At 42.8% G+C, this 20,252-nt stretch overlaps 1 protein-coding gene and 2 long non-coding RNA genes across 7 annotated transcripts in view; all 3 read left to right on the forward strand.

The window, feature by feature from the left end:
* Positions 1 to 755: 755 nt before the first annotated feature.
* On the forward strand, positions 756 to 11,215 carry LOC112825008 (uncharacterized). Its single transcript, XR_003208591.2, has 3 exons — positions 756 to 2,188; positions 9,718 to 10,690; positions 11,168 to 11,215. It is a non-coding gene; the product is annotated as an uncharacterized lncRNA (long non-coding RNA).
* On the forward strand, positions 10,696 to 11,022 carry LOC112825005 (small ribosomal subunit protein uS14-like). Its single transcript, XM_073898993.1, has one exon. The coding sequence runs from the start codon at positions 10,724 to 10,726 to the stop codon at positions 10,892 to 10,894; it is 171 nt and encodes a 56-aa protein (XP_073755094.1). The 5' UTR covers positions 10,696 to 10,723; the 3' UTR covers positions 10,895 to 11,022.
* Positions 11,216 to 18,960: 7,745 nt separating the features above from the next.
* LOC112825006 (uncharacterized) overlaps positions 18,961 to 20,252 on the forward strand; it is a 40,240-nt gene continuing 38,948 nt past the window's right edge. For 4 of the 5 annotated variants that reach the window (XR_012380258.1, XR_012380256.1, XR_012380255.1 and 1 more), the window contains exon 1: positions 19,339 to 19,747. This is a non-coding gene — a long non-coding RNA (uncharacterized lncRNA). Of the gene's footprint in view, positions 19,084 to 19,338; positions 19,748 to 20,252 lie in introns of those variants that run through there. The other variant, XR_012380257.1, reaches the window with a different exon arrangement.

Below are 20,252 nucleotides of genomic sequence, written 5' to 3' on the forward strand. Positions count from 1 at the left end.
ATTTTTCCCCCTTGACAATCAGAAAATGGCTAGGTTGAAGAAAGGGGCTCAAGATTAAACTAAATGTCTTTTCTTTTCCTTCCTTTCACAGTACTTTTCCCCTATTGCTGTGCTGTGTGAGAAGGTTAACATAACAACCGCCTTAGGGATCATTAATATAGGAAGATAAGCAAAGTTGCACATTTAAAACATTTTCAGGGTATCATTTGCCTCCTTGTACTGATAAAGAAGACTTTGGTAACAAATGCAGAAGCAGGCACTGAATATTTAACTTTTTAGACAGAAAGCCCAATTGACCTTTCCCAATACATTATTATTCATAAATACTCTCCAAAGTTGGGCACTGACTACTCTTGAAATGCGTTTTTTCACTTGTATATTACCTTTAAAAAACTTTCATTCAAGCAAAACTTAAATTTTTATATAACAAATATTGTCATAACATAAATCTTCACAAAACAAAAAGATTTCCACTCCTCCCCGCCTCCCTTTTTTGTACTGTCTGGATTCCATCTGAATTGCCAAGTAAAGAATTTTCTTTTTAGTTAGTAATAATAGATTTGATCTAGCAACACAGTATTGGTACAAAGATTTGTTTTGTGATTATCTTGTTAACGACTGATTTCTTCAGTTTGGTTCCATTTAAGTGAATGCATAAAGATAAACCCTAGAAATTGGCATCAATATGTTAATGTTATCCTTCTCATTGAGAGAGCTAGTAGTTGTTATTGGTATTAGTATTTCAGTGGGAAGGCTGTGAAGATCAACAGTTGATATCAGCAAGACTTGGATAACTAATATAAACCATGACAAGGGCGATTAATAGTGTATATAAACACACTTCAAACTTGTATACATGATTTCAGCTCTCACCTACGGATTTCTTTGTGTTTTTTTGTAAAGGGTAATTTGTAAGTTGACAATTACAAGGTTATCAACTCATGTGCTCTGCATACTGTTTATGTGTTGGAAGTATGGAATGGACATATTGAAGCATGATTTGTCAGAGAGAGTGTTGACTGGAAGGAAGTCTGGTGAATTGAGTTCTGACTCGGCTACTAGCACATACTCAAAGGTAGCTCCCAAGCCCTCTGGACTGCAGTTTCCTCATCACTGCAATAAGAAGATTGGATACAGAACGCAGAATGTCTTTAAAGGTGTTAATAAGTGTTGTTTAAAAAAAAAAAGAGGAGGTAGGTTGAAGGTTTCCATAGTCAGTTATATTTTAGGCACATTGTGTTAAATAAAATTTAACATTAATTTTTTTTCTGCAGGACTTGTCAGTGCCTTTCATATATTAATATACACTGTGAATCTCTTAAGTATTTGTGTGTGAGAGAGGCCGGGGGTGGGGGGCTTCTTTATGAAGTTTCCTTAAACTGATTTGAAGAAGATCATCTAAAATGCTATGATTTTTTGAACCTATAATAGTTTGGACCTCTTCCCAGAATGAATAAGGGGCACTTGCTTTCACCCTAGGTGTTCCTGAGGTAGGGTGTGAGGAATATGTGAGTATCACTAAATAAGAAGGATTCCCCTTCAGAGAGCAAGTTCTATAAAGAGGCAGGGAGTGTGGTACTAAGTTTAAACCTTAGTTTCACTGCTTACAAGATAAGTGACCGGGGAATAGGTCACTTAACCTTATGGAATTTGTTTCTTCGTTTATAGCATGAGGATAATGATACAACTGAGGCCAGGTGTGAAGTGCTGATGAAGTGCTGATGAAGGGAAGTCACTTCCCTCTGCTTGGAAGGGTCTTTTCCGTTTTCCCTCCCAATGCCTTTTTGCTTGGCTAATTCCTACTACTTACTCAGGACTCGTGTTCTGTCTCCTATATGCTGATGACTGATGTTGACTCTGACCACACCCTTTCTGCAACAAGACCCACGACCAACCCCATATCCCCACGTGCCTTTCTGGTAGCACTTCTCCCTCCTGCTCTGCATGGTGGGTCACCGTCTGTCCGTTCCTCTGTTCAGGCAGAAGCTCCTGGAGGGGGAGGACCGCCTTTCATCTCTGCCTCCTACCCCCTACCACCCACCACCGGCCTACAGTTGGATACAGAGCGCATTCTAGAGGCAGTGATGAATTACTGCCATGGGGTGGGCGAAAGGCCTGCAGACCCTCTTCAAGCCTCTTTCCTGTGGCAGAACCAGCAAAAGAAGAAGAGCTTGGGGAGTGGGAGCAGGTAATTCAGAGCTCTTTACCTCCTTGAACTTGGAAACTTTGATCGTCCTGAGGGTGCATGAGAACCCTCTGTTACAGCACCTCTGTTTCTCATTTCTCGACTGTAGTGGGCCTTGAGATGGTAACATGATTGTCCATTCGTAACTTCTGCATGGCAGTCAAGAAATGCTTTGCTTGAGATGACTTTTTTCTTTGATCAACGAGACCATTCAATGAAACATTTTGATCAAATATTTCTTTTGGTCAACTTGTTTCTGATAAGACACTGTGCCCAGTGCAGGGTGTATACAGTAGCATGACTTCTGAAAATTGGTGGGTGATTTCAAGTGGGAAGATCTGACTCCGTGGACGGGCTAACATTTCCTCCGGTTGGCTACTGTTCTGTCATATCACCCTGATTAAGCTGAAGCCCAGACAGATTTTTAAAGAGGAACTGAAAAGTAATTTAGAATTTTACTGAAGTCTCCTAAAAAACACCAAAAGAATCTAATTTTAGCCCCCAAACTTTCTGTCTCGGTCTATCTCTACACACACACACACACACACACACACCACACACACACGTGCGCGCGCCCCTCACATTCCTTGTCAGTTTTTTTTTAACTTCTGACAACTTTGGTGACTGTGCAGACTTCCCAATCCCAGCCCGCACTGGCTCTTGTCTTGCTCCCCCTCTTCTCCATCCTGCCGTATCCATCCCTTGCTCTTCTCTCGTATAAATTGGTGAGGACAATCTCCGATCCTCTTGGTTCCTGCCCACGCTAATTCCAGCCTGCACAGCCAGAGCTCATGTGGTCGGGCAAAGGCAGACTTCTGTGGAGCAGGGGCAGGGGAGTGGGGGGCTGGGTGATGGTGGGGGGTGGGGGGTGGGCATGTGGATGTGGGTATGCTGGGGACAAAGGTGGGAGCCGGCTGCTCTACTCACGAGGTATCGTTCTCCCTTCGCAGAAGTGAGCAGAGGAACCCCATAGTTTACCCCTGCTGATACAGCTGCTTGAAACTCCTAATTTTTTTAGGTTCAATAATAAGAAACGGTAGTTTGCATCCCCTTTGTACTTTCCTAGCTATAGGTCTACCAATTTCCTCCTCTGACCTTCAGGGGAATTTACCTAAAGCCACGATGTGAAAATCAACCTTATTTCTAAGGACCACTGGAGAAAGAGACTGACCTTTGGTAATCCACTACAAGGATTAACAGCTCTTTTTAGAAAATTATTTTAAATCCATGTGCCTCAGGCTACCCGTGAGGCCCAGTCTACAGCTGGATCACTTGAGCTCAGGGTCAATGTGTCAGAAGCCTGGGTGAGGCCAGGGAAGGGCCGAAACTTTGCCTCTGGAGCGGGTATGCCCTCCGAGCACACAAATTGCCAAGTCCTGCGAGCGGCGTGGGACTGAGCCGGATCTGCGCGGGGGAAGGCTGTCATGTCAATGGGTTGGGGGCACCTTACGGGGTGTGTGTATATATATTTTAGATTTGATTTATTTATTTGACAGAGTGAGAGAGATAGCAGGAGAGAGCGAGCACAAGCAGGGGGAGTGGCAGGCGAAGGAAGAGGGAGAAGCAGACTCCCTGCTGAGCAGGGAGCCGGACGCAGGGCTCGATCCCAGGACCCTGGGATCATGACCTGAGCCGAAGGCAGACGCTTAACTGACTGAGGCACCCAGGCGCCCCATAGAATACAACCATATTTTATGGGGGGGGGGTGGCAAAAAAACCTTTTATGTTCTAGTTGAAATGTTCTCAATGTGACTATTTCATCCTAAGTTTTGCTGTAATAATGTATGGTCCTTTTCTGAATCAAGTTTGTCCATAACTGTGGTAAATAGTAGACGTCCGAGCGCAAACATGGCATTTTTGCAAGAGTTTCGACAGTGAGGTGGATTGTGAGCAATTTAATGTCAGGTTGTCTTAGTGCAGTCGAGGTTCTTGTGGAGCTTGTGGAGCCGGCCCCCCCAGAGGAGCAAAAACATAGCCATAGTGAACATGTATTGAGTTGTGTCACACTTCTGACTCTGAAGGGAACCAGAAAAAGGTAAAAGAGTGGTGAAGGCAGGTGAATTATACTGTCTGTTAGAGGAAAGGAGACTGTTTTGATATAGAATGTAAGTAAATCAGGAGCTGGAGTTATGTAGAGAACACTATCATCATAATAAAGAGAGCCCAAGGAGCAGTGGCCTTGAGCGAGAAATCGATGTCTCTTTCGGGAATTCTCCACCACAGGTAGGCAAGCCCTGCCCCAGGAAATTGTTCAGGGACCCAGGCTGGTGGTGTGGCCCTGCCATCCTCAACGAGTGCTTTCCAACATTGCCCCATTCACTCCTATGTCTAGCTTAAAGATGGAAAGGTGAGAACAGCTGGGGCAAAGCACCTTTTAATTAATTTACTTAATTAATTCATTGCATTTTCATTTATTTTGATTTATTTGTCAATAGAAATCCTCAAGCATACACACAAATAAAGATAATGGAGTATAATACACTCCCATGTGCCCATCACTCGAAGTCACCTTCCTGTGGTAGAACTTACACCATTTACATCCTCTAAATATGCCTTCCTCCTTTGCTGGATTATTTTAAATCAAATCTCAAACCCCTTTAAGAAGCTATCTGAAAGTTGCTGATGTCACCATGTGTCCCTTGGTAAGAACTCGGTCACCTGACCACATCTAGCTGTAAGCAAGACTGGGCAGAGCATCCAGGGGGTGGCTGTGTGCCCTGGACAGAGGAGAAAATGCCACACTTGAGATCACAGGATTTGGGGGAGGGGGTCCTTGAGAGAGGCCACAGAGATTGAAGTGAAATAGCTCAAGGGAAGACTAAGGACATTTCTAGGCTGCAGTAAAATCCAAATGATGACAACTGCTGATGATACTGATACCCTGTGAAAGGCTATAGTGAGTCTTACGCTCTTGAATTTTTAGCAAATGCAACATTTGCTGAACAAAAACAGAACAGCAAAATGCAGTGGCTTAGAAAGTCATCACAGAATCTTGCTTCTGTCTCACCTGTGTGAAATTAGCTGAGATAATGATTTTGGAGGAGAGTCAATATATATGTAAATTATGAAGATGGTTTATTTGCTTCTGCTGTTGGAATCCTGTCTTGTAAGGTGTTAAAAGGTGTATGTATGTTTAAGACCTTATGTATCTTCAGGTAATAAAAAGAATGAGACACCACAGATCTTAAAATGAGCAAAAGAACTAATTTAAACTAGTTTAATGAATCAATTCATGCCAAGAAACATTTATTGAGCTTGTACTATATTCAAGGATTGTCCTGGGTCTCGGGGACACAATGATAACAAACAGATAGTCCTTGTTCTCAGGGGCTTTCCATCTGAGGGCCGATACACATGGAAACATCTAACCATAATACAAGACAGAATGTCTTGTCTGCTTTTCCTCAGGGGCCACCCCTCTTCACTCTCAGGTCAGAGTGGGGCTGATTCAGCCTCCATGCCTGGCCAGTCAGAGCAACGGTATTTCCCTGGCCCAAGTGATTGGCTTAGGAGTGGATACATGACTCTAGCAGAACCCATGATTTTTGTGCACTCATGAAGAAAAGAAACTCTCATGCTCTGGAGTGACTGGGCGAGGGTGCAAGCCTGGAACTCTGGGATGCCATCTTGCCACTGTAAGGGGAGCCTGCCTGAGAATGAGGCCACACGAGAAACAACAGAGCTGAGAGATAAGAGAATGGGCCTTGATGGCATCATCGCAAACCTCTTAAATACTTCTCACCTCGAGCACTGCAGGAAGAACACCATTCATTGATTTATTCATTCATTCACTCACTGGCTCACTTTCCTGGCATTGCTGAGTTTAATCCCTATAACATTAATAGGAGTAGGTACCATTATCCCCAGTGTAGAGATGAACCTACTGCCAATTAATGGAAAAGTTGGAATTGAACACAGGTCTGTTGATAAATCCTAAGTCATTTCCCTATATGATTTCCCTAGACACTGCTCTTAAGAAGAAAATGGCTCTTATTGATCAATCTATTCTCTTAGCACCTTGAATGGTGCACTCGCCTCGAAGATGCCCCTTACACATTTATTGACGGTGTATGTGTGATGTAAGGGGCGGGCAGTGCTGTTAATCAGATTTGGGGGCATAGAGGTGCAAGAGGAAGAGGAGGGGCGGGTGAATTCAAGTGTGGCGGTGATGACTTGGGGGTGGGGGTACAGGAAGAGATGGCGTGTTTGGAAGTGCCAGTGTGGGGTTGGACTCAGCAGAGAGGTCAAAGGTGGAAATTTGGAATCATCTGAGAGGAGATCAACAGAGGTCATCTCTGCACAAATGTCTAGTCAGTGAGGCCTGCCTTGACCCCAAAATTGCAATCTCCTCTCGACTCCCTTACCCTGTCCCTCCCTATTCCTCGTCTTTGCTTTGTATTTTCCACAGTGCTCACCACCGATATCCATGTTACTTATCTATTTGTTTTTATCTGTCTCTTCTGCACCCACCCAACAATATAAACTTTATTTGTGCAGGGAGCTCACTGTTGTTCACTGTGCTATCCTCTGTGGCCAGACTAGTGCGTTGCACACCGGAGGTGCCTAAGAGATATTTGTTGAAGGAATAAACGAAAGAATAGAAGTGGACGAGATTGCTCACTGATGGTGGAAATTAAGAGAAGGGGACAGAAGGCCAAGGAAGAGGAAATCTTGGAAGAGATTGAGAAAGTCTATGAGGCAGAAGGCAAATCAATAAAGAACAATTCCCAAGAATAAAGGAAGCAGAGGGTTTCAAGAAGGCAGGAGTGGGCAGCAGGGTCAGATGTTGCTGAGAGGTTAAAAAAAAAAAATGGCCGTTTCCATTACATTTGCAATGAATTCTCTTTGACAGTGTTGCTCGGCAGCATAATGTGGTAGCCCCTGGGGCTCCGGAGATCATGAGGATTTGAGTTCCGGTCCTGTCATTTATTAGTGATGAAAATCTCTGAACATCTGAGCCTTGCTTTCTTTACCTGTACAATGAGTATAATACCGATCCTACCTCAGAGCATGATCGTGAAAGTGAGCTGAGTTACTGCATATGAAATGAATGTGTAGGTGTGAATTATTACTCTTATTACTGATTTGCAGTGAGTAGAATAAATATATAAGAATAAAGAAAGTCACAAAAATGTCTAGAACCATTATTATTTGGGACTGATTGATTTCAAGACAAAACAAAATACATGATGAGTCCTGCTGTCATTTTTCAGTCGCCACGGATACTCACTTGAAAGGGAGTACATTGTGTATTATGCATTCAAATTTGGGGCATTTTCTTCATCATGCCTGATTCCGGTTTTCCATGCCCCTTCTTGCTCAGGCTGCTTATGCAAATACACAACCCCAAGCCAAGAGGCAACATTTCAGTTCCCTGTCAATTGGGCTGGAGAGCTGCATGCAATGATTTCCTTCCCCTGCCCCCTGCCGGAGCATATTGTTTCCCACCCTCTGTAGCCAGGAGGTTGCGTATCTCATGTCTTTCTAGAAAATCACTGATTATATTTATGCATTTTATATTTGGCCTTTTATGTAGTAGGCTTTGAGTTAGATTTAGCCCTGGTGGCTGAAAGTTCAACGTTTTCTCAATATTTTCCTCCAAAACCACAACCATATTTGGCAGCAAAGAAGATGAGGGATGAATAGGCTTCCATGTTGCTTGGTTATAGATATGGAGATGCTGGTGGAAATTTGCAAGCATTTGCATATATACAATTGTCTGTCTGATGTTTGCTTCCATGCTTGCTCTCCTCCTCTGCCCCCTGTTCTCTTTGTGCGGTGAATTACTAATACAAATACAGATAATGAAATTTCTGATCCCAGCCTGCAAAGCAGACGCACATTTTAGAAGGTATCTGGGGAAAATGGATAGGCTCTCTTGATCTTGTTGCTTTATCCAGACAAGGAAACGAAGAGGAGAAAGTAATTACAGGGACTTGTCTTTGAAGGTAGAATGAGTGGCATTGACAGGATTTCTTTTCAGAGAATCTTGTAGAGAGATGCTATTTTCTTGTTAATACCAATAGGTATTTCCCTGGAAATAGAGTTTACTTATTAAAATGTGTGTTCAGCAGATGGGATGCTGTCCACAGGAAGCAGAACAGTTCTGTCTTTGGGGCTTCAGAACAGAGTGCATCTAGGGGCAGGTGAAGTTTGGCCCCAGGATAGGGCAAATCCTGGAGGCAGGAGGAAAGTAAATGTACCCCTGAAAGCATCTTTTGGTCAATCACTGCTCCTGCATACTCAGGAGCCACCAGTTTCTTAAAGCAGAAGCTTGACTTTGTTGGGTGGTGTGCCTAGGGTTGGGGGGGGATTAGGTGGCAGTAATAACAGGAATGCTCAGCTTGCCTGACTTCAGAATATGTTCCCATTAGCTATTAGAAAGTCCCCTGGAGGAAAGAGCTGAAAAGCAACTTTAATTGGAAATATTTTAGGGTAACAAACAACATTTTCTTATACCTATCCCTGCGAGTGGACCCAAAGTTGATACTCTGGCAAGCGAGCAACTAAATCAAACCTATGTTTTCTTAAACAAACAATCAAATGAATGCACAACGAAGTTCTCATTGTCAATGGACTATATAATTTATGGCATAACACCATCACCTTCTGTTCCAAAAATGCGTGTCAACTCTTTTAAATAATCTCTGATTTTACCTATCGTTTACCTTTTACCATATGTCATGTATTAAACACCAATTCTGTGTGTGTGAACAGGTTTCCAAACAACCCAAGTTTGCGCTGACAGCTGTATGAAAAGAACAAATATTTGCTTTCTATTTCATGTAAATATGTGCTTGCTGTCAAATAAGACAGGGTTAAAGACACTAAGATTTTGTCTTTCATAGCTCACTAAGGGACAGCTAATCCATATCAGAAATAATTTTAGATGTAGAACTGCAGTGTGGAAAATATAGACCTCCCACCGGTTGAAATGACATTAGTAGAAAAAAACTTAGCTGCAAAGGGTTATGAAGTGTTTATTTTGTCATACAACTTAAAAATATGTTGGAAATAGAATTTTAAAAAGAGAAATGGTTTAGAAAACTGTTCTAATAGCTATTACTTTATTGGAAATTAGTTCAGGGGTATTATAACACTTTAAATAGACATATATGAAATGATATAACTTTACAGTAGGACAGGGTTAAGTAAAAAACACCGGTAGTATTATTTTAGATCAGGTAGATTCATTCATTCCTTGAAATTGCTGGTATTAAAGAACTTATTGGGGACTTAGTTGGGTGCTTTGCTTTCTTCCTGGTCTTCGATGACATAGCCTTCAAGCCCATAGTGAGGTCAGTAGAGGTATGCTCTTACCATTGCGGTTTTGTGATGAGGGTAAATGAAAGAAAATGTCTCTTAAAAATGAAAACAGTGTTCATCCTAATGGTGCTGTTGGACTATAAACTGTGGAGATTTAAGCTAGTATGTGGAATTCATTTGCAGATATATAGCTACCAATCTGAGTATGAAATATTAATTATGTGCCATACTGCTTCTGTTTGGATTTGTGCTGTCCGCCATTTTAGGTGGTGCTGTGGACTGACTTTCCCCTGACTCATTTCCTGTTTCATGATGCCTACCGTGCAGTATTGCTGGGATATGTCAGCTGAGGAGCTATCTTATTGGAAAGACCGTTGTCCCCACTTGCCTTTATGCAATGAAGAATTAACTCTTCAGCTACAGCCATCTGCCTTATATAACGTATTTTATAACACAGAAGGAGAATTTTAATAAGACCTCCAACGGGTCCGCTGCCATTTTAGAGGGAAGGTCGCCTGCAAAGGAAGTACATGGAAACTCTCAAGAGAAAGCTGTTGAAAACACCCCCAGTGAGAGAAACGGGTGTCATCCCATTTTATTGTCTTCCTGTCACCACAGCCCTTACATGATTCTGACAGGCTGCTCTTTTCTCTTGTAGCCAGTGCTGCTTAATGTCATTTTCTTGGTTGAACATCTTTATTTCTGACTTGTTACAAACCATTAACTAGTTTCCAGGTTTCAGTGTCCTGGATACTTTTGACTAGTAAGTCATTTGGCATAACAAGGTTTCCCTTTATCTTCTTGTGAAAGAAAATCTCTACATGAAATGATCAATGTTCCAATTTTTATGAATCCTAGCAGTTAGGAAGTGCCTGTCATCGGATGCAAGGCATCTTTTCTGAAAGCATATTCTGCTTCATATAATGGAACTTGACAGACATACTAGGTAACCATTACACTGAAGAAAACTTCAAACAATTTAGGGGAAAAGCAGAGAATTTTACAAATATACTTAACTTGTGATGGTTTCAAATAAACATAACAATACTGTTTTTAATTAGATTTTGTGGATGAAATGTTTTCACACATAAAATCCTTTGGATATATTTAAAAAAAACATTCAGTAGTTTAACAGTTGTCAATCTCCATAAACACACTTTAAACGTGTTCATTACATGTAACATTGCTAAAATGAAGACTGGCTGCTTTGGGTGTTGATCTTAAAAATAATACAGACAGGTCCTTTTGCCTCGTTGCATCCGAGAGAGCAAGATGGGTCACCAGCAGCTGTACTGGAGCCATCCGAGGAAATTTGGCCAGGGTTCTCGTTCTTGCCGCTTCTGCTCAAACCGGCACGGTCTGATCCGGAAATACGGCCTCAATATGTGCCGCCAGTGTTTCCGTCAGTACGCGAAGGATATAGGCTTCATTAAGTTGGATTAAGTGAACTTCCTTGAATTGGTCATCCAAGATAACCTACGTTAACTGCAGATAACCAGGATACCTACTTCAATGTCAACTCATTGTACATAAAATAAAAAATACTCCAATTATGAGTGCTTTAATGTGAATGGAACGGTCAATTGATTATAGGAATCTCCTTTTTAAAATGTACTATTTTCTCAGCAGTTCATCTTCAACGTATGTGGCTTAATTTCCTTCAGTTATATAAAAGTACTCATGCTGAACTCTGAAAAAAAAAAATAATACAGACAGACATGTGGCTGGATGACATACTGCTAAAACACGAAGAACAACTTAGACTTTAGTTTGCTTTTGCATAAAGCTACTCACACATGAAATTAATATAATTAAAACTTTAGATGATCTTTTCCTAAATTATTTCATATTATTCAAGTTTTAAAACTATACTTCTAAGAAAATGGACTTAAATGTTATGTGCAAACCTATTAATGCAATGTTGTTATACTTAAACCCTAAAGAGGAATATTTATCTTTGCCTAATTGATGGATTAAGGAGATTTTAGTTTTATTATTATTATTTTTTTTTAAGTAAGCTCTACGCCCAATGCAAGGCTCAAACTCATGACCCTGAGATCAAGAGTCACATGCCCTACTGACTGAGCTGGCCAGGAACTCTGGATCAAGGAGATTGTAAAAATCAGTTACTGACCTAGCCATTCCACTTTTGGTGCTCTCAGTGAAACAGTTGAGCAAGTGCATAAGCATGTATGTTCAGTGTATGTGGCACTGTTTTTTAATCGTGAAAAATCGGAGACAGCTTAGCACTCTGTTAATGAGGGAAAGGATAAATGGACCATGTCACCTCTATAAAATGGAGCACTATACTGTTGTTTAAAATGTGAGCTACAAATGTATGTGCTGATACAGGGCATGTCTTTGATAGATTGTTGAGTGAAAAAAGCAAATTGCATCACAGTATGTAGAGTGTGATACCGTTTTTGAGGGTAGGGGGAACTCTTCCTCCCCATCTCCTCTATCTTTAAATGAGCCCAGAACAGTCTGGAAGGATACTCATCAGACAACCTCTGGGTGTGAAAGCATGGGGGAAATAAGAAGAAAGCCCTGATCTTTTTGCTTTATATACCTCCCTATTCCTTGAATTTAGATTCTCTAATGTTTTTAGATGCTATGAGCTCACTTGACAATCTAATTAAATAATTTAAAGAGGAAATCTAATGTCACAGAAAGGGTAGGATGAAACAAGATAAATGTAGCTACTTGAAATTTCTAACAAAGAAGCATGGCTTCCTTCCATTCAGTTAGCTCTGGCACTTAGAGCATTTTTGTCTCTTTGTGTATTTTAACAGAACCTCAAAATCTGGGGGCAAATGATGTCAACCCTGGGTGTATGTCATTCCAGGCAATGGCAGTGGTCCTCAGTTGGTTTCTTGGTGCTGTATTTTAAATCAGCTCATAAATTATTAATAGTACATGTGTAGGTCAGAGACACACTAACCCTGACAATCATTCCATAATATTCTCTCTTTAGCATCAGAAGAGAAGAGAAGGGAGTAATCAATATGCAACATCAGAGGTACATTCCACATAGATATGGTATATGCACTTAGAAAAAAAGAGTCAGATCTTTACAAAAACCTGTCAGCCTGGCATTAATCTTGTATTATGAATAATGTGGCTATCTATGAATCTTTAATATTTTTTAAATGATGAAATTGTATGGTGTGCTCTACCAAAGCAAATTTGATAAAATGTGAGAATACTTTGATCAATGAAGATGTTGATATACTTGAATAAAAAAATTTTAAACCTAGCTCATTAAAGCAGAAAAAGCAACAGCTATACTGTGACCTCAGGGTAAATTTTCAGCCCCAATAAATTTAGTTCTACCGTTATCCATAGGGTTAGATATTATTCTTTAAACAAGTTATAAAATTATTGTTTGGTTAAAACCATCATCTCACTAGACAAGAAGCTCTGGTAATACACCACCCGCAACCAATATGGTGCTGTCTCCTGGCTTATAATAAAACCCATATTTGAAAATTCCTAACAAACACACAGATTAATGTTTCATATATAAGATACAGCCGTGCTTGAGAAAGATTACGAATCCAATGGCTTGTTAGAAATACTGTTATATTCATTTTTTTCCCCATGAAGTAATCCTGGAATAATTTGTTCCAGGTTTAATTTTCAGTGAAAGTAAGAAAAGTAGATCAAGAACTTTGCTTATGAAATTTGCCTAATGAAGAAATTTTAATCAGTGCTTGTTGAACTGAAGATAAAAATATAGTTTGTTTCTACAGATTTGAGGAGAATTAACATGTATCTGATTGTTAATATTTGATTCTTGTTTAATTATTTATGATATCAAGGAATGAATCTGTCAAGTAAATAATGAAATGCGTACATGCAGCATATGTAATTAGGTTAGGTGCATAAATCCAAAGTGTTCACTTTATAGTTGTCAGTGTAAAATTTATTAATAATGAGAAATGTTAAGTGAAGAAAATTCTTAACACAGTCTACCTCATTAGTGTGGATTATAGCAATTGTTGGTCAAAGAAGCAGAGGAGGCAAGGGATGAAGAGGAGAAATTAGGCTTCATTTTCTTAGTTGTGCTTTAATTGTTTAAGAACATTAGTGAATTGGAGCACATTTTCCTTTCTGCTGTTTAGAAATGTACGATTTGAACAAATGAGTTGTGGGTTTGAGTGAATGCCACCAATGGAATAATTCTATATTGAAAAAATACAGGCCCAGGGTTTCTAAATCCAAACAATTATTGAAAGGGGAAAATACAACTAACATTGAGAAGTAAAAACCCACTTTTATGATTGAACTGAAAGATTCTATTCTTAAAATTTGGCTTTAACTTCACCGAGATGGTACTATGACGGCAAGCAATGCATTACAGATGCGTTCTTCTGTTTGTCCCTTTCTTCTCACGCTGAGAAGGAGTGGAGGAGGGAAACACCTTGTCAAGGACATTCCTTGCACCCTGGGTTCACGTGGGTATTGAAACAGGGACTTGAGGAGACCTTAGGTACCTGTGGGTCGGGATGTAGGTAGTACCCGGCTGGGGGTGAGAGTACATCTGGAGGATATAAGCCAGACCCTGCCCCTGCAGGGACCTGGCTGAGTGGGTGCCACTTACTCTTCCATTAAAGATTTATTTATTTATTTGGGGGGTGGAGACGTGTAGGAGTGGTGGGGGAGGGGCAGAGGGAATGGGAGGGGAGAAGCAGACTTCCCACTGAATGCAGAGCCCCATGTGGAGCTTATCCCTCGACCCTGAGATCAGATCATGACCTGATCGAAATCAAGAGTCAGAGGCTTAACCCACGGAGCTTCCCAGGTGCCCCAGAGCCTACTCTTATTCAGGACTTTGACTTGATAACCTGGTTAGAGTTAGTTCTGTCCTTAATGTTAATCATTAATAGCAGAGTGTGGTGTAGAGGACAATCAACCAGAAAACATGATGATGAGATCCTTCTCTGCCACTGACTGGCCTGGCAACTTCCAGAAAGTTCTCTGAACTCTAGGGCCTCACTTTCTTCACTTATCAGATTAGAGGGCTGTGATTCTGACCCTCATGGTCTACGATTCACAGAGATGATGCTGAAATACATCTGATTTTGTGCAAGCAGTTCCATGAGCTTCTTGGAAAAAAAAATGGGGGAGAGAGATAGAATTATTATACGAACATTCATCATCTGACTGGGTATTGTTATAGAGGCAGTTATACATTTATTAGAAGATGGAAGATATCATCACAAAAGGAAGTCCATGTATTATTTTAGTAAATGATAGGAATCTAACTATAGCCGCCACTAAAGAATTTCTTGCCTCACACATATGAAAATTAAAAGAGAATTGGAAGGCCTGTTTAGGGCAAGGAAGTGACTTTACGAAACAAAGACTGTTATGTTGCGATTTCCTACCTGCCCTGATTAAAAGGGGGGAATGCTTACTTAATAATTTTATCCTCAAGAGCCTGTGATTTAACGTTTCAAAAGGGTAATATTCTGATGGTAAATAATCCACTTATCAAATTATCAAAGGAATTATTTGCTATCCTTCTGACCTTAATTCTCAGATGTCTACAGTCTAAAGAATTTAGGGCACAAATGGCTTAATACAGTCAAGCATTAATGTTATTAAAGGCAAACCCCTATGTGGAGTCCATAACATGGTTCGTTATTTAAGGAAAAACAAAGCAAAAGAGCAAACACGATTTTACCACCCACTAAGAAAATTATCAGTTGAATCAGCCAATCAACTTGTTACTGACTAAATTAATATATACCATTTTGAACACATATTTTGTAGAAAGAACAACCAAAAGAATAATATAAATGTGACTATTTCTGACTTTCAAATAAATCATAAGTTGCATGAAAGAGATACTTTCGGTTGCCTACCCACCAAACCTCCCTTCTTCCTTGGGAATTACCCCTCTCCTTACCCAGTCCAGAATCTTGTGAAAAATAGTTTTTGTAAGCCAATAAGCTTTTGGAGGATTTGTATGCATAACAGATGACTGGGAGACTAGCTAAAATTTACCCTTTGTTTTGATATTGCCTGTTCTATCCCCTGCCTCTCCCCACCCCCCAGTATAACTCAGGGATAAATCCTGGTTAGTCATCAGTCATGGTAATCCTATCTCCCTTGCCAGTAAAAGTTTAGAGATAGGCATGGGATCCAATTCTGGCTAACGACATATGAGAAAAAAATCTTCTGAGATAATATTCTGGTATAATTTTCCTACTCTTCAGAAGAAATTAAAGGTAAGAACAGTCCCACTTTTTTGGCTGGTTTTAGCATGTCTTGAGGTGATGCCTGGAACTACAGTAGCCATTGTGAGACCCTGAGGAGAGCTAGCTAAGGACAAGATCAACAAGCCGAGGATGGCTTGGGTCCCTGACAACACTAACATTATGAAGCCACTGAATTAATCAGCCTCAGCACCTGTCACCTTGAGACTTCCTACATGAGATACTACATTTTCCTTGTTGCTTGAACTAGTAGGGACAGGTTTTCTATTACTTATATCCAAGTTACCCTAACGAAAACAAGAGGTGCAAGAAACTTTATTATATCACTGGGTGTCAATACACTCAGAACATATGCTAACTATTACTGAGAACAAACACTAGGTAACAAAATTTTGTGTCACTAAATGTGAGGAATGGGAAAGGATTTTTGGAAGAGGTGGTATTTAATCTGGACCCGGAAAGAGCAGTGGTATTTGAATAGTTGGAGATGGGGTTCAAGGGCATTCTAGACAGCGTGTGCAATGAACATACTAAAGTGTATATCATGGAAGATGAAATGCAAGAGCATGATTTAGGAGTATATGATGGTAGACAGATTAGGCTGGAGCTGGTTAGGTGCAGACTGTGGCACATCTTGAATGTCTTGCTAATGAGTCAGGGCTTCTTTTCCTCAGTGGAGGGAAATATGAGGGATATTGGAGCCAGTCACCATTTTGATTCTGATGGATTGTTAAAGCATATAGCATGTATTTTTGTATATTTTTTTGCATATTTTAATGAAAAGCGTGCATGGTTTTAATGAAACAATAAAAATCAACTTTCTGTTCTAATTTGCATTCTATGTTTTAAAGCAGCTGCCTAAGGAAACTAGTAAGTGACTGGTTAAGTAGCCATTGTTTTTTGAAAATGTCCAAAACCAGATACAAATTCCCTAAAGAGACTGCTTGAAGGACAGCAGAGAACATTGCAAAGCTCAGACCCCTGCATGTGTGTGTGCAGGACAGTTAGATGGAGGGTCTGATGCTGTGGGAGGGAAGAGATACCTCGTCTGTGTAGCCAAAGGACTGCCTTAAAGGCAAAGGGAGTTGGGGAAAAGCTGCTTAGTGCCTTGAGACTGAATGAGGTTGGAGGTGAGGGCCCAGGAAGAGGAGTTGGAAGTGTGAGGTTCCATTTTAAGTGTCTGGAGCAGACCCTCTTCAGTTATTTTACTGATGAAGAAAGGGAAAAAGAACAGGGAAGAGACATGACCAAATTTCTGGGGTTTTTCATTTGTTTACTTCTTCATATTTTCTCTCATTCCAAAAAGGAATTAACTTAAATATAGCCCTGAATAAACATGAGGCAGCATGATTTCACTGCCGGTAGAGATGGGAATAGAATGAGACTTTCCTAAACTTTAGCTCTCTTATTAAGTGTTCTGAGGAGGTCAGGAAGCTGAAGGGACTCCATTTTAGAAAGGCTCCATCTCTGCTGGTTTTCTGCTAGGACCTACTTACTCATGTTCCATATTTTCCCTCTGAATAAGCCAAAGAAGCTATGTTCCCACTTCAAGGGGGAAGCAAGACCGTTAATCATTCTCCGAGCTTTGTCTTAGGCTTCAAAACATGGAAGAAGAGACGGATCCCTAACATGTTCCCAGATACTAGCTTCAAACAAACCTCAGCTGACGCTGGCATCAACACCCCTACCTTCAGTAATTTATGGAATAACACCTATTGTTCACCTGACACTAGCCTTTAACTGGACCCTGTCCTCGATTCCTGAAGGAACACATACCCTAGACCCCTCTCCAGTATAAACCCCTCACCCCAAGTGATGACGAGACTCACTCTCCTTTCCTTCCTGAGTCTCCCAGACACTCTGTCTGCTACCCTCTGTCACTCACACCAGTCAATAAACTGCTCTCACTTTCTCTGGCTTGCGTTTGATTTCTAGCATGTATGAAGCCAGGGACCCTCTTGGCTGGTCCTGTGGGACCCTCCCTCTGGGCCCTTGGATTCAGCCTGCCCTCATCACTGAATCTTGCAAATCTATCTCCACAAAAAGTAGTTTTGCTGCCTGGCTACTCCATGGTTACCAGGTGGTAGACACCACCAAACCATACACAGCACCAAGATATCATCCAGCAGAAGAAACGGGAATGGCTTCTGTGTGTCCCTTATTTTGGAGCAAGGAAGCACTTCCCAGAACGCCCCAGCAGATGTCCCCTCCCATGACATTGGCCAGGACTGGTCATATGTTCTTTTCTCAACCAAGCCCTTGACAAAAGAAGGGGTTGATTGTAACAATTTGGGATTTACTCCTGGGCCACAAGGGAGAGGACTGTCTTGGAGGAGTTGGGGAGTTGAAGGAAGGGGGTGCAGAACAGCAGTGTCAGCTGCAAGAAAGACACATAAAATGAATATTGCAGAGTGGTTGAGAACACAGGCTCTGGAGGGAGCAGGCCTACTTTCCCATCCCTGCTCCACCCCTTCCTGTTGGTTCCCCTGGGCCCCTTGTAAGGCTTCCATAAGCCTCCCGTTTTCAGGAGAGCAGTAGGGTTGTTGTGGCAAAAATAAATTTAGATAAAGGAGTAGGCATAATGTTTTGCGCATAGTAAGTCCTCAGCAGATGTTTACTATCGTTGATGTTATCAATAAAAATGACCTAGCTCCTGCCCTAGAGGAGCTCACAAGGAGTCCCCATGTAATAACTGAAGCTGTCATAAGGCAGGAGTTGACTTCTTACTAGGGAGTGAGTTCTCCTCTCCTTCTATATGCCAAAGGAGGGAGGGAGGCTCTGTAAGGACTGTTTTTCCTTCTGTCCAAGACTTGCCTCTATTCCCACCGGGATTGGGAGAGAGGCCGCGCACAGTGATGCGGCCTCGTCCTGGTGGCAGGTGCACCCTAAGGCCTGGGGAGCAGGGAGCCGCACACTCTCTTCCCTGGGGGCTCAGTAGGCGCAAATGGGGGCATTAGGGATGCTTTCGTCCAAATTAATCACCAGGCAGGGCGGGCGGGGACCAGTGGGGTCCAACCTCTTCCAACAGGGTTCAAGGTTACGAATCCCATCCACCGAGTACTGTCTTCCCGGCATTGCCATACATTAATTAGACGACAGTTAAGAGGCAGGGCATTTGCTTAACACTCACGAGCACATCTTAGTAGATCAGCAGTTCTCAGCCGCCCCCACCCCCGTTTCTCTTCCCAAACTGGCCTCCCCCGCGGCCCTCGGAGCCGGCGTCGGGCGGGGGTCCCGGGTCCCGGCGGCGCGGGGGCGCGGGAGGAGGAGCCGGCCCTGCCGCGGGCCGTTCGTCCGGTCGGGCGGCGGCTCGCGGGGCCTCCGCCCGCAGCCGGCGGCAGAGCGGAGGCAGGGGGCTGAGACGGGCGAGCCATTTGCATTCGCCGGCAGTCATTTTTATACGCGGAGGTAATGAAGTTGTCAGCGGCGCCCGGAGTGTGGCAGAGCCTGATATTCAAATAGACCTGCCCGCCTCGCCCAGCCTCCCGCCTCCCGCCCCCCGCCGCAGGCCGGCCCGCGAATCCCCGGATGAGCGCGCGCCGCCCGCCCCCTCCCGCCGGCCGCCGGCGCTTTGTCTGCCCGGCGGCCCCCGCCCCGCGCTCGGCGGCCCGGAGCCCCGCAGCCCCGCGCCTAGCGCGCCCCCCCCCGCCCGCAGCCCCGCACCCCGCCCTTGCCCTCTTCCCTTTCTTTCCCCGCGCCTTTGTCTCCGCCTCGCTCCCCCTTTGTGTCTCTGGGAAGACTCGGCCTTCGATACCAGCGACCCCCCACCCGGCCGGCTGTCGGTGACCCCACAGGCCCCCAGGACGCACGGCCCGCTGCCCTGCGGACAGCACGTTTGGGGAAGAAGTGGCAGTGAGGCCGCCACCCTCACACTTGGCACCTTGCCCGCTCCTTTTTCCTTCCCCCAGCAGCTCCCCCTGTCCTCTTCCATCTCCAAGAAGGAGGACCTACTGTTGGCACTGTCACTTTGGCCTAAAGTAGTTTTTCTCCCCTTTCCGAATGCATATTTGCGGAACAGAGCCACCCGCTCTGGCTGCTAAGAAGAGGCTATTCAGCTCGTGCAGCAGCGCTGGTAAGGAAATGAGGTGGAAAGACACACACACTTGCTTTGAGATAGGTCGTTGCCGGCGAACACTGAAGCTCCTGGGATTCATTTTCCTGGGCCTCTGTGGCTGTGCCGTCCACTGGGGCGGCCACTGGCCGCCTGTGGCTGTCGAGCACTTGGAAATGTGGCTAGTCTAAACCGAGATGTGCCGTCAGTGCAAAATACAGTCTCTATGAAAAAAAAGAATGTAAACTCCCAATTATTTAAAAATATTGCTTGGATATTGAAAAGATAGTATTTTGGGTGAAGTAAAATATATTATTTAAAATCTGTTAATTCTGTTTCTTTTTACCTTTTTTAAAAGTGTGACTACAAAGAACATGTAAAATGCCATTTGTGGCTCACATTGTATTTCTGTTGGACAGTGCCGGGCTAGAGCCTTAAGCCCTAAGGAGATTTCCTCTAGCCATGTCCTCTCACCTGACTCTGCAGGTGCTTTGGAACAGGGCAGGGAGAGAGGGAAGTATCAGAC

The sequence above is a fragment of the Callorhinus ursinus genome, unplaced genomic scaffold, assembly GCF_003265705.2.
Source record: "Callorhinus ursinus isolate GAN/ISIS: 27379988/994484 unplaced genomic scaffold, GSC_fseal_2.0 scaffold12, whole genome shotgun sequence".
In the NCBI taxonomy this organism is placed as follows: Eukaryota; Metazoa; Chordata; class Mammalia; order Carnivora; family Otariidae; genus Callorhinus; species Callorhinus ursinus.

Bases quoted from the DNA above. Each gene is read 5' to 3' on its own strand.
- LOC112825005 (XM_073898993.1), top strand. From the start codon at position 10,724: ATGGGTCACCAGCAGCTGTACTGGAGCCATCCGAGGAAATTTGGCCAG.